Below are 13,180 nucleotides of genomic sequence, written 5' to 3' on the forward strand. Positions count from 1 at the left end.
AGCTTATCACATACATATTTTGCTGAAATTCATGAAATGGTTAATTTCCAAGCAAGTTACTGTGAGTGAATTCATTGCTTTGACTTCACTGGGAACCTGGAACGCTCAAAATTTCTTCCTAGCTATCTGAGGTACCCGAAATGCATGTGAGACGTGGTGATGCAGAGGACCAGTTCTCCAGGCTTTCGGTGAAGGCTGAAGAACGTAAATCAGGAAAGCATCCCTCTTTTGAAAAGTTAAAACACCCTTACTGGTTCTCTCCTGGGATATACCAGCTACAATCCAACACCTTCTCTTCAAACTCTCAATGCTAAGCATGTCCCTTGGTACTTGGAGGATTAAGGAGGTGCAGATCTGACCCTGAGAAGGCTACCTTTCTTCAGTATGTCTCCTCTGAGATCCACAGATTCCTTCCAGGCAATCTGTAGGCTCTGAAAGACAGGAGGGAATAAGGAAATTTGTGTCTTTCCGCTTGTGGTCAGCAGTGCCCACCAGGAGTATCTCTAATGGAAAGCCCCGAGGGCCCTTCTTGATTGTGTGGACCAGCATCTGGTCAACACACTTGCCTCAGCAATGCTTGTACTCAGGGGGAGGTGACCGTGCATGGGTGGGGTGGATCTCCTCCCTCATATCCATTCCCGGACATCAGGGAGCAGCTCCCTTCCCTTCACACAACGCTTTCCCAAAAGCAGCTGCTGCACCTCCAATTTTCACAAACTGACATGTGGTGCCTGAGGGCAGCATCACTGTGTCACACAAACTCCATGTGGATATTGAGGGTTCCTCTCTCGTGGGCTTCAGCCATCCTCACCTGATCTGTCTGTGTGTAGAGGGGCAATGTGTTGATGTATCTATGTATTCCAAACCAGCATGGAAGCTTTTTGGAATCTTTTAAATGAAGGTCCGGATCAAAGAGAAGGCTCCAGGGAGACCTTCCAGCAGCCTTCCAGTATCTACAGGGGCCACAAGAAAGCTGGAGAGGGACTTTTTGCAAGAGCATGGAGTGACAGGACAAGGGGCAATGGCTTTAAACTGAAAGAGGGGAGATTTTGATGAGATGTAAGGAAGTAATTCTCCACACTGAGGGTGGTGAGGCACTGGACCAGGTTGCTCGGAGAAGTTGTGGCTGCCCCATCCTGGAAGTGTTCAAGGCCAGGTTGGATGGGGCTTTGGGCAACCTGGTGTAGTGGAGGGTGTCCCTGCCCATGGCAGGGCGGTTGGAACTGGATGATTTTTGAGGTCCCTTCCAACCCAAACCATTCTGTGATTCTATGAAATTGAGTCGTGTGTGTTCTCAAGGGTGCTCTGGGACCAAGGGTGGCCAGAGGTAGGTGTCTTTGCCTCAGATTTTTTTTATCCTTCTGTCATTGTGGGGTGGAACTGGGAATGGCTATCGAAGGGGCTTAAAATTAGACCAAAGAGATGTGTTCCATCTGACTAGTTAAAAAGCAAATCCTGCCTCACATGACTGTGCTCTTTACTCTTCAATTCCAAAGGCAAATGTTTCCAGCAACGCAGTGTCTTGCGTGCGCATACAAAACATGCCATTTCTTATATTTCTCTTGGTTTGAACACCCTTCTGTTTCTTTTCTTAGCTGCCTGAATTGATCTTGCTATAAGCAAAACCCTGCAGAGCTTTACTCTGGACGATGCACTAGTGGTTCTGTTTTTAAAGAGAAAAGGTGTGTTTGAATTCTGTACCCAACATGATTAGAACACATTTAGGGTTTTAGGGAACAGGTTTAGCTGTCCCAGCAGTCCTGGCAAGAGATGGTTGCCTGTCCTCTCTGTGCTCCTGCTTTCAGCTGGCCATGCAACGGAAGGGCAGCGGTCTTTCATTTGTTTTCCCTTCCTAAATAACCAGAGTTTGAAATGTTGGTATCAATAACTCCGTCTTTGTATGAAAATACCCTTAAGAATGTTGTATAAGAAATTGGAAAACAAGTCGATTGCAGTATAATGGAAGGGAAATTCATATTTTACAGCTTACCTTGCCAATTAATAATCTTTGTGCAATCACATCCTTCTCTGACAGCTGCTCAATCCTCCGTTGGGTTAATGTAGTGCCCAGCAAGGTGAAGATCAACCGGAATCTCCCCGCTCCTCTGCGGCTCATTTCAATATCTATAACCTCTTACTCCGGGGCCCCTCAAGCAGGGAGATCCCTTCATTTAGATGGTCTGTTTGTAGTTTCCTGAAGGGTCTCCCCTCGTTTAACCACTCTTCTCTGCTGTTTGACTTTCCACTTCTCCTCGTCTGTGCCCTGTTGCAGCGTGGGGTGTCAGTGTCCTCTGGATGCTCCGCAGCACTGTCCGACTGCCCGGCCGGGTTTGCCATGGAGCACCTCCTGCCAGAGAGCGGGGAGAGGCCTCCCGGGGAGCTGGGGGTCTCTGGGTGGTTTTTATCATCCCCAGAGACTGACAAAGGGCTCCTGGGAAGGCTGGCGTTACCAGTCACCCATGTTTGCCTGCAGTGATTTTCACTGCACAGAAGCCGCTATTCATTCGACTCCTGTTTCTGTGATTTCTCCTAATGGGGTTGAAATGGGGCTTAAGGAATTCAATGGAATTTAGCAAAATCGGATCAGAGATCGGGCATCTCACATTGCAGGAATAGAAACAAAAGGTCGTTTTACTTCAGGATTCTCCATTTCATAGAATCATAGAATCACAGAATGGTTTGGGTTGGAAGGGACCTTAAAGATCATCCAGTTCCAACCCCTCTGCCATGGGCAGGGACACCCTCCACTACACCAGGTTGCTCAAAGCCCCATCCAACCTGGCCTGGAACACTTCCAGGGATGGGGCATCCACAACTTCTCTGGGCAACCTGTTCCACTGCCTCACCACCCTCAATGTAAAAAATTTCTTTCTTAGATCTAATCAAAATCTCCCCTCTTTCAGTTTAAATCCATTGCCCCTTGTCCTATCACTACACGCCCTTGTAAAAAGCCCCTCTCCAGCTTTCCTGTAGGCCCCCTTTAGGTACTGGAAAGCTGCTATAAGATCACCCCGGAGCCTTCTCTTCTCCAGGCAGAACAGCCCCAACTCTCTCAGCCTGTGTCCATAGCAGAGGTGCTCCAGCCCTCAGATCATCTTCGTGGCCTCCTCTGGACCTGCTCCAGCAGCTCCATGTCCTTCTTGTGCTGGAGACTCCAGAGCTGAACACAGTATTCCAGGTGGGGTCTCACGAGAGCTGAGTAGAGGGGCAGAATCACCTCCCTTGACCTGCTGGTCATGCTGCTTTTGATACAGCCCAGGACACGGGTGGCTTTCTGGGCTGCCAGCGCACGGTGCCGGCTCATGTTGATCCACCAGCACTCTAAAGTCCTTTTCCTCAGGGCTGCTCTCCATCCATTCTCCGCCCAGCCTGTACCTGTGCTTGGATGTGTTTGCCTTGGGGACTCTGTTCAGCAGAGGGTTGACTTGTGTTCTCAGGAGCCTTCCACCTTCCACCACTCACACGCAGTGGGTATCTCCTCCTCGGCACAAGCTTTGGCAGCTAAATCACACGAGAACTTGACTGGCTTAGGCGTCAGCGTTTCACTCTTCTATCCAGGTACAGAGGGAGTACTGCTCCGTAGCCACCGCTTCCAAAAAGGGGGATTTGTCAAAGCTTCAGATGAGCTGCATAGGAGAACAAAAATAGTGTCTGTGATTCTGCTAGCTAGAATAAAAGGTGTAGGAACAATCAGCCCTCATGCCACAGACTGTAAGCTGATGGCTAGCTGGGCTCAGGCGCCTTCCCCTCCGTGGTGCGGCATCGCACAATTAGGCGCATAGCAGCTTTATTTGATAAATTCCTGAAATATCTGCTATTTACCTCTGCTGGAAACAAACGGCTAAGGCAGCAGATAAGGATTAACCCGAGGGACAGACTATTAGTCTATGTTGTTATGAGAAAACTCAACAGAATAATCACCTCGCTGGGTCGTTTGTTTGGCTGGGTATTTTGACAGCTCTGCTTGGGAAGAAACGAGAGCTCCTCCGACGGGTCCCTGGACGCCGCGCCGCGGTGGAGGAGCGGATCGGGAGTGTGAGGACCTCGAAAGCAAAACCTGCTTGTGGTCACGCTGCTTTCTGGCACAGCACAGGGTGCCCAAAGACAGCAGAGGGGATTCCCTCGTCCCGCTCCAGCCCTTCCGCACGGTGTGGAATGAGCAGCTTAAGCTGAGAGGTGGCCGCTGGCAGAGACCTGCAGCCCTCCTTCCCCGGGATGCTGAGCTGGGGGAGCACATGGGAGCAGGGGGGAATGCATGTGTTAGGAATTTGCTGAAGCATGTAATTCTGCTGGTCGGTGCTCTCATCTGCAGGCAACTTCAGCACGTTCAAATATACCTGGCGACAAATATATCTGTATATAGGGGTTCTACATAGCGCCTCCTGGGTCATGGTACAGGACACTGTTCTGTTCGTGGGTGTCACACCAAATGACATTTATCCCTATGGATGACTGCTACGCTGCAACGGAGAGTGACATGACCTAGTCTGTAAAACAGTTTGGTTGTTACCTGATGCTGTCCCACAAGACAAACTCGGCATGAAGAAAAGGGGTTGATAATATCCTCCGTAAGAGAAGTCTGTATTTTAGATGCTAATGAAAAGGATCTCTTTTTGATTGTTTAGACCCATTTTTCAGACTTAAAAAATGAAGATGATGGGTCTAAACCTTTTATACCAGTGTTAAATTGGCTTTTTGGCTACCTAAGGTACACTTTGTGGCATGTGAGGGCCAACGTGTGCACCAGATGTGACACTGATTCACTCTCTCCGGTGACTGTTTTTTTTCCCCAAAGCACTTCCAAGTTGAATTTGCAATGGTTGAAAAAAAATTGTGCCCCAAAGACTTATCTTTTCTTTCACCATGGCCTTTCTATTAACTCTCCCCTTTGTCATGAAAGGTGACAAATAACCCCGCCGTGCTGACACGTGAGGTTTTTCCAGCCTGGCTGGGGGGGGCTGTGCTGCACTGGGCTCGGGGCAGGGAGCCGTGCTGGGTGGCTCCCTCGCCCGTTCCCCGACTGAGCTGGAGGAGGAACCTCATCCCTTCTGTGTCCCTTTCTCACCCTTAGAAAACTCTTCCAAGGCCCAGACTAGATTTTTCTCTCCACAGTTGAGGGCTGCTTCTCCTTGTTCTGAAAAAAATATAAACCAGATTAATCCCTTCTTGTCAGAAACCCCTGTGCGCATGTATAGATGATCCCCACACTCCTGTTCCCCGCTCTCCTTTCCACTCTTCACCCCAGTTGACTACCAGCATCTCCAGCCCACCAGCATCGCTGTCACGAGTTTCACTGAGCACTGGGGAGCAGCTCCGGCAGTCGGCTCACGCTGCAGCTGGGGTGGCTGGAAGGGGCTGGTGCTGGAACAGGCGGGTTACTGTGCCAGCCTCTCGGCCAGACACGCCGCTTCAGGCACATCAGGCTCCGACGTGGCTGTAAATGCCCCCTCAGCTCACAGGACGTGGAACAAGGTCATCAGCAGAGGACCAGCACGATGGCCACAGGCACTGGGAATAAGCCCCATGGGGAACTGGGGAACTACTCAGACCTATGTTACTTCTCGCTGGAAGTCAAGGACATCCCCCCAGCCTTTCCTTTATGGAAAATGCTGCCAGGGCTGGGCAGGAGGGAGATGCGTGTTCAGGGCAGCCCCCGACCTGAACGACGCAACCGATGGCACGTTCTGGAGAGGGAAGCAGTGGCGGGAGGTAAAGCAGCGTTAGAGATGCTGCTCCCTTCCTCAGGGGAGGCCACCTCGTGCTCGGAAGACGAACGTGATGCAGATCCTGCACGGGGAGTGAGTCCAGACTGTGAAAACTTGTCTGAACCTTTTCACGTGGCAAAGCGCGGCTCCAGAGCCAGCGAGCGCCCAGTGATCCCCGCGCTCGGGGGCGGGGGGTGAGCGGAGTCTGTTCCCAGCCTCCAGGCACCAGTGCTGGGGGCTGCTCCCAGCGAAGGCAATCGCTGCCCCAACGCTCTCCGTGGGCTTGGCTTCATCTCCGGCTTGGCTTCATCTCTGCGCTGGCGCTGGACTCGGCATCACTGCCACTCTCTGGGCTGGCCGGGAAAAGCAGAGCCCCGGCAGCGCGTATCGCCTGCGTCTGGGTGGTGGTGCAGCCCCTTGCTCCTGCCCTTGCCCCTCGCTCCTGCCTGGCTCCACTGAGCCTGGACCACGACGAGCTCATCATCACTGCGCCACACAAACCACCCGGGAAACATCCAAACGCTTCCCCAGCGCCAGGGAGGAAGGCAACAAGAATTTTGTTAGTGTTTTTAAAGAGCAGGAAAAAGAAGGCGAAGTGAAACAGCAGCTGGTGCTGTGTGCCCATCCCTCTGCCAGGCTACAACATGGCTGTCAGAGGAGAAACTCTGCTGAGCCCACTGCCCTGCGTGAGTCGGGCCGTTCCGAAGCCCCGTTTCATATACAGACTTTCCCATCCAATATCCATAGAATCACAGGATGTCTCAGGTTGGAAGGGACCCAGAGGGATCGCCAAGTCCAACCCCCTGCTCCTTGCAGGACTACCCAAAACTAAACCATGCGACTCAGAGCATCACCCGGATGCTAAAGAACCTGCCAAACTTCTTCGCATTCTCTTTCAACCTTTTTCCTCCCCAGAATAAGTCTTCAGCCACTAATAGACAGAAAATGTTCTATTTTGCTGTTATTTTCAGTATTTCATTCTATCAACAGATGAACTATTGCATTTAAAACAGACTACTCAAGGACCACTGCATTTCATAGGAAACAACCTTTTTTCTTAATTTTTGTTGTTGTTGTCTCTGTGTTTCAGTTTCTCTGTTCACTTACAATTACCTGGAAGTGATTTTTGAGTTTTACAACAGCTGAGCACTAAAACATTTAGAAGTGATCCTCTCTTTATCTGTTTTTTGCCACTTTGTAGTGAGAGTACCTCAGTATCTCTCTGAGGATTATTGTAAGTAACATATTTCCCCGATCCCGTGTTTATCCACAGATCATAATAATTTGATTTCAAAACTTGGGAATTACCTTTACCAAGGTTATTCCCTGCCACGGGAGATCCAATTCCCTTGCAGACCGAATAAAATTAGAGAGGTTGAGGGGAGAAGATTAATTTCTGAGACCTTTGACTTTCTTCCATGCCGTTTTAAGCAGCCCGTGGTTTGCCCTCGCACAGCTGCGTGCTCCTGGCACAGCCAGCATTCCATCGTGCCCCGGGACTCCGGGACTCTCGTGATTTGTGAACTCCAGCCTGGGATAGCCGGATATTTGCCTGTTCTCACCGAGCAGCACGTGCCACTCTGATGGGAGAGCCGGAGCAGCGCTGGTGTTGGGCAGGGACATGGAGGGATGCTTGTGAACTGTGAAGTTGGAGCGTTCGTGTGCTCTGAGAACTCGGGCTCAGCCCATTTGACTGTTATTCATTCCTTTAATTTTTTGCTGGAGAGGCTGGATGCCGTCAGCAGCGGGAAGAGGCTCGCTCAGCTCTGCTCCTCTCAGCCATGGAGGGCCGGGAGGAGAAACAAGCCCAGGGGCTGTGAGCAAGCAAGTGGCTGACCCGGGGCCCACCGGCACGGGGATGGGCAAGGGCTGCTGTCGGGCTTTTCCCGAGGAATTCACTGCTCGTCTTCCTCCGAATCGTCGCATGGATTATGACAACTCGCTCCTCACTGCTCGAGGTTACCTGTGACCGAGCGTCGAGGGCTTAATTTTTTAATGAGGAACTATCGATGGCTCCTTGCACGGCCCGGCCGGGGCGCAGCAGGGGGGTGCCGGTGTCCCCGGGCACCGGGGCTCGCCCCCCGCTGCCAGCAGCCGTACCCGCAAAGGGTCGGGTGGGCACCTGCGGCCCAAAGCGCCTTTCTCCGGCAGCGGCAGCGGTCCCGGGCTGCTCGATAAAGCCCAGCGCGGTTCCAGGACTTTATTTCTCCCGAAGGCAGGAGAAGGGCCTCCTTGGAGGGGGTGTCCGTGGGGGATCCGAGCCTGCTGCTGCTGGAGAAACCTCCTCCGTTCCGAGCCCCCGGGTTCAGCGGGGGGGTGGGCAGAGGCAACATGCCCGGCCCCGCCGTCGCCCCGCGGTGCCGCCCGGCTCCTCCGGCGCCTCTCCCCGCCCCCCCACCGGGGAGCCCTAATTCACCCGAAGGCAGCCCTGAGATGCCGGGCGCTGGTGAAAAACCTTAACGCCATACGGCGCTGAAAAGCCTTTTTTTCCTCTCCCTCCCAACGAGTGCCACGGCAAAAGCAGCACGGGAGCGGGGGGGGGCGGTGACCCCGGAGGGTGGCGCGGCCGGTTACCGGCTGCCCCCTCCCCAACCGGGGCGGCCCCAGCGCGGCCCCCGCCCCGCGCTCCCCCCCGTCCCTCCCCGCGCCGGGCGGAGCCAGCCCGCGGCCCCCGCCGCCAACTGGAGTTTCACTCGGCGGCGGCGGCGGTGCCGGTGCGGAGCGTGGGGCGGCCCGGCCGGGCTCCGCCGCGCCCCGTGCCATGCAGGATGCTGCCGGCTCCCGCAGCCCCGCGGCCGCCGCCCCTGCTCTGGCCGCCCCCCCCCGCCGCCGAGCCCCCGGCGCCCCCCTGGGCCTGGGTGCTCCCGGCCGCCGCGGGGCTCGTCAGGGTCGGCGGCGCCGCCGGGGCGCCCCCTCCTCCTCCTCCTCCTCCTCCCCCGCCGCCGCCGCCGCTGCTGCTCCCGGCGCCGCCGCCCGCGCCCCCCGCCCCCGCCGCGCTGCTGCGGGCCGCCCCGGGCTGGCGCGTCCCCTGCGAGCCGCTCCTGCCGCTGCTCGCCGCCGCCGACCAGCGCCCCGCCGCGCTCCTCCACGGGCAGGTACGGGCGGCTCGGGCCGGGCGGGGGGCGGCTCGGCGGGGCCCGCCGCGGGGGCAGAAGTTTGGCGTCGCCGCCGACCGGAGCCCGTCGCCAGCCGCGGGGACGGAGCCTCCGGCCGCCGCGGCACCGGCAGATAACGGCCGGTGGGAGCGGGCGCGCTCGGGGTGCGTGGGGGTGAGGGGGGGTGGGCGGCGGCGGGACGGGTTCCCACGGGGCCGCGGGTGGTACCGTGGGCTCCGCCCGCCGCCCCCGCGCGGAGCGCTGCGCCGTGGGCGCCGGTGCGCGGCCCCGCTCGGCTCCCCGCTGTCGGGGCGGGCGGCCGCCGGCGGAGCGCGGGGCTTCTACCGGGCTTGGAGCTTTCCCAGGGAAGCAGAGGGCTGGGAGAGGGTCTGCCGGTTCTTTCTAGCAAGGCTCGTCTCCATCACCCGGTAAACGCCGGTTGCAGGATACGTTTTTTGCCAAAAGAGACCAAAAAGGAGGAAATTCGGTCGTATGTGACGCCAAGTGTTTTGTTTCTTTGAATATTCATAAAGACTAAAGTTTTGAGTCAGGTCAGTTGAGCCAATCTGCCTCGTCAGTGCTTTCCCCGGTGAATATTTCCATTATTTATTGCTGTCGTGAGGCCGCTTGGAATAGTAAAGCGTTTCGGCCGGAGTGTTTGTCCTGCGACAGTGGAGATATCGGAGGCTGTGCTCATAGCTCTGCCTTGCCTTTCTGGTTTTTACTAGATAGAAGTAAAAATAAAACGGGGATTTGAGCGCTGTAGTATCCACTCGATTTCGTGTGAAAATTTCCAGCCTTTTTGAGCACGAGCGTCTCTTGTGGTTTGGGAGCAGAGTGAGCGGGAGGGGGAAAATAGGTAGTGGTGGGTCTGATGAAACTGGAACAGCAGTTATCCCCCAGCCTGAGACTGCTCAGATAAACCGCAGAGGTGGTTTTACTGTGGGAACCCGTTTGCCAAACGAATCAAAGTCAAGAGAAAACCCGTTTCTGACATTTCCTTTGGTTCCCGTTTGCCTCGAGATGAATTTGAAAACCACTTTCTAGTGATGTTTTTGTTTCGTATGTGGGATTCTGCGTGGGCAGAGACAAACCCAGCTGCCCTGGCACCTCGCAGCCGTTAGCCGAGTGTTGCTTCGCTGCCAGCTGCTGATCCGGGGCTTCCTGGAGCAGCTTATAATGGCAATGCCATGTGTCACCCCGAATAATGCCTAAAAACCCACAAATGGTTGCTGGGCTGAAGAGACACATTTGAAATTTTCTGTACTTGTCTTTGATGTAATTAGGAAATCATTAAAAGCATCCGTTTAATGGGGCTACAACCCTTTAGTTAACTTTTCTTTCTGCTTTTGTTTTTTTTTTTCTCCCCTAAGTGGATATTTGGAGCTCATTCTCCAGTCATAGGATTTTCACCTTCTTCGAGCGTGGAGTTTGTTCCTGTTTTTCCGCCCGTGTACGCATCTACGGTTCCTCCTCATGCTGGGAAAAACTGGATCGATAAAAGGCTGCCGAACTGCAAAGTAAGTCTGATCTTGGCGTGCTGAAGTATTTTTAAGGCTAAAGTATATAAAGTACCTGAGCTGAAAAAAGTTCTGGGTTTTGGAAATTGCCAAGGTGTGTGAGGGCTTGGTGGATTTTGAGGCAAAACCCCGCGGAGGAGGAATGTTGTGAGGGGTGGTTCGGGGGGAGGCTGCTTCAGTTACACACCTTCCCTTTTCTGAAGTTATAAAAGGACTAAAACATCTTTAATATTTATCCGTGTTACATGGAGTAAAACGCTTTAGTTTTACTACAGGATGTGATTGTGGGAGTTCTCCATTTTCCCTTTCTTCCCGGCACTTCCACTGTTTTTCCCTCAAAAGGGGTGCCGCGGTGGTGTCACCGCCATGCTGCCGCATCCCCGGTGTCAGGGTGTCTGTCACTCATGGTCCTGCGCCCTCGTCCCACCCACAGTTACCTACATCTGTGCACTCACCTGCCTGAATAATTAGAATGAGGCTTTGACTTTATCCCACCTCCCTCCTTCACCCCCCTCTCTCCTGTTTAGAAGACGACTGAAGCCTCTGGGTTGCAGATGGGCTTAATCAGAGTAACTGTGATGGGGACACAGTTGTCTTCAGCTATTTTTTCGTTTTTAGGATGCTGCATCAGCTGATTAGTTGTGTTAAAAGCCAGTTAATTTTTAAATGGTCAGCTAAACTCAGCCTGCGACTTTTATGGAGCATAAATCAATTTGGTTTTGCAAGTTTGTCCCTGAATTGAGATACTACCTGTATCGTAATACTGAGTTAAAGATACTTTATTCTCACTTTTATTTCTGAGTTTTGTATCTCAAACCTTAATGTGGTTTTATTTATTGATGTTGGACAGATATACTTGAATAATGCATTTGCTCTGGATTCAGCGTGGATACATCCGGAGGAATCGAGACTCTTCCGGGGAAACGAGAAGCCTCTGCTAATGACAAATCAAGTAGCTATGGCTGTAGCCAGGCCAGCTGCCTCCAGGCCTCTCCCCACCGTGGTGCTGGCACCGCAGCTGATTCCAGGTCAGTAGCACATAAATAATTAAGTAGTTATTTTTTTCTTTTTTTTTTTTTAAATGCATCTTCCCCAAGATGCATAAGCCGTTCTCTAAATTCAGGAGTTTGTTCCATTCAGCTGAAAATCTCTTGCTTGATCTGATGGCAAAGTGTGTTTCATCCCCTAAATTACTCTTGAAGAAAGAAAAGACCACGTGTAGTTACAGAAGATCGTAACAGATTACTCCGTAACTGGTTGTCTGCTTCCAGACTGAAGGGGTCAGCCACTCCCAGCACACTTGGTTTATTTTCAAACAAGAAATTGCCAACGGTTTGTGTATAATCCTCCCGTGGGTTGCTAACGTTAAGGATTTGGTGTGGTGTGTGCAGACAGCTATCATAGAGAAGAGTGATTGATCCATCATCTCATTAAGACTTGGTTGTCCACAGCCATATTTGCAAAATAGACTCTATTAATCTGTGTAACCCGGGTTTGCCACAGCTGTTAACAAGAGCTAAGCTGATACCTGGAAAAGAACAGAAAATAGATGGCAGTAAAGCCGAGTCTCTGTTTTGCTGCTGCAGCAGTGATTGGAAATAGCAGCTGTCTGGTAGAACAGGCTAAGAGGTGAAATGCAACTGATGCTTAAACCCAAATTAGGGTTTAATTATTAGGATTTTCTTAATGGCTTGCTGTCATCGTTCCTCCTTTCCTGAGATCAGAGGTAATATCTTCTTGGCTGACAGCAGAGCTCCTCTTGCCTTGGTCTCTGCCGTATAAAGTACTTCTTATTTTCCAGCTGTGTGGCACACAGGAAGTTTTGCGGGTAATGCAGGGGTTCAGCGGGAGCGTGCTGGAGGGCATCCCTATATTTGGGTTCGTTTGCCAGACTGACTCTTTAGCAGCGAACATCGTTCTCTATTGAAACACGTTGAACCCCTTCGAATTGGTTCCATGTTTGATGGTTCAGCAGTCCGGTGCGGTGAGCTGCCCTCTCCCACCAGCACGGCCCGACGCTCAGCCGCGGTGCTGCGGGGCCGCGCTGGGGACGGAGGATGCCATGGGCGAACCCCGTTATAGGGTCGCATTCCTCCTGGGATGCCGCAGGGAGCAGCCGAGCCGCGTTCCCAGGCAGGACACGCTCTTCGAGGCATGTTTGTAAGGACAGGGGGATGGCGAGGGGGGTGTTCTGTGCTGGGGGGCGACAGCCTGTCATTTGTTGATGTATTTTTCAATGTTTCAATATCTTAAACGTATTTTATCCCATACGGCATTTTGGACGTAAAGCCGGAGCGTGCCTGGCAGTGGGGTTGGGAAGCGTGCCTGGTGGGATGGGGCGCTCCCTGCCTGGTGCCGCGTTTGTGGTCTGTGAGTAGCACAGGGAAAAGATTTTCCTCCCCCTGGACAACATATGCACGCTCAAGCCTGTTTTCCCAGGAGATCTTCAGGTGGATCCAAGTCTTTCTGCAGCAGCGTGCTCAGCGTTGGCTGCTGCCTCCTCAGAGCTCCTGTTTGGGAGGGAGAGGTGCCAGGAGGAGCGCGGTGACCCCCGTCCATCTTACTAAACCTTCCCATCCCTGTTGAAATCTTATTTCCGATTGATGCGATCAGCGCTAACCCGGTAACGTTCCGGAGTGCACGGAGAGGCGCGCGGCCGTGGCGTCGCCGCGGGATGGCCACGTCGCTGCCCTGCAGCCATCATCAGAAGCTGCTTCTGGGAAGTGGCGTGGTGGCGCTGGAAGTATTTCCTATGTAATCTTTACACCGCGTGTGAAGAGTAATAAAACTCCTGAGAGCAAATTGCTCGGTTAAGTGGCTGAGAAGTTAATAAGGTTTCCACGGGCTCCGTGGCCACGCT

General features: G+C 53.2%; 1 protein-coding gene across 1 annotated transcript in view; it reads left to right on the forward strand.

The window, feature by feature from the left end:
• Positions 1–8,473: 8,473 nt before the first annotated feature.
• Positions 8,474–13,180, forward strand: part of TCERG1L (transcription elongation regulator 1 like) — an 88,537-nt gene continuing 83,830 nt past the window's right edge. Inside the window, exons 1-3 of the mRNA XM_086616749.1 lie at positions 8,474–8,800; positions 10,174–10,320; positions 11,171–11,348. Of these exons, the coding sequence (XP_086472875.1) occupies positions 8,474–8,800; positions 10,174–10,320; positions 11,171–11,348 (652 nt within the window). The remainder of the gene's footprint in view (positions 8,801–10,173; positions 10,321–11,170; positions 11,349–13,180) is intronic.

The sequence above is a fragment of the Tauraco erythrolophus genome, chromosome 9 (genome assembly GCF_009769465.1).
Source record: "Tauraco erythrolophus isolate bTauEry1 chromosome 9, bTauEry1.pri, whole genome shotgun sequence".
Classification (NCBI taxonomy): Eukaryota; Metazoa; Chordata; class Aves; order Musophagiformes; family Musophagidae; genus Tauraco; species Tauraco erythrolophus.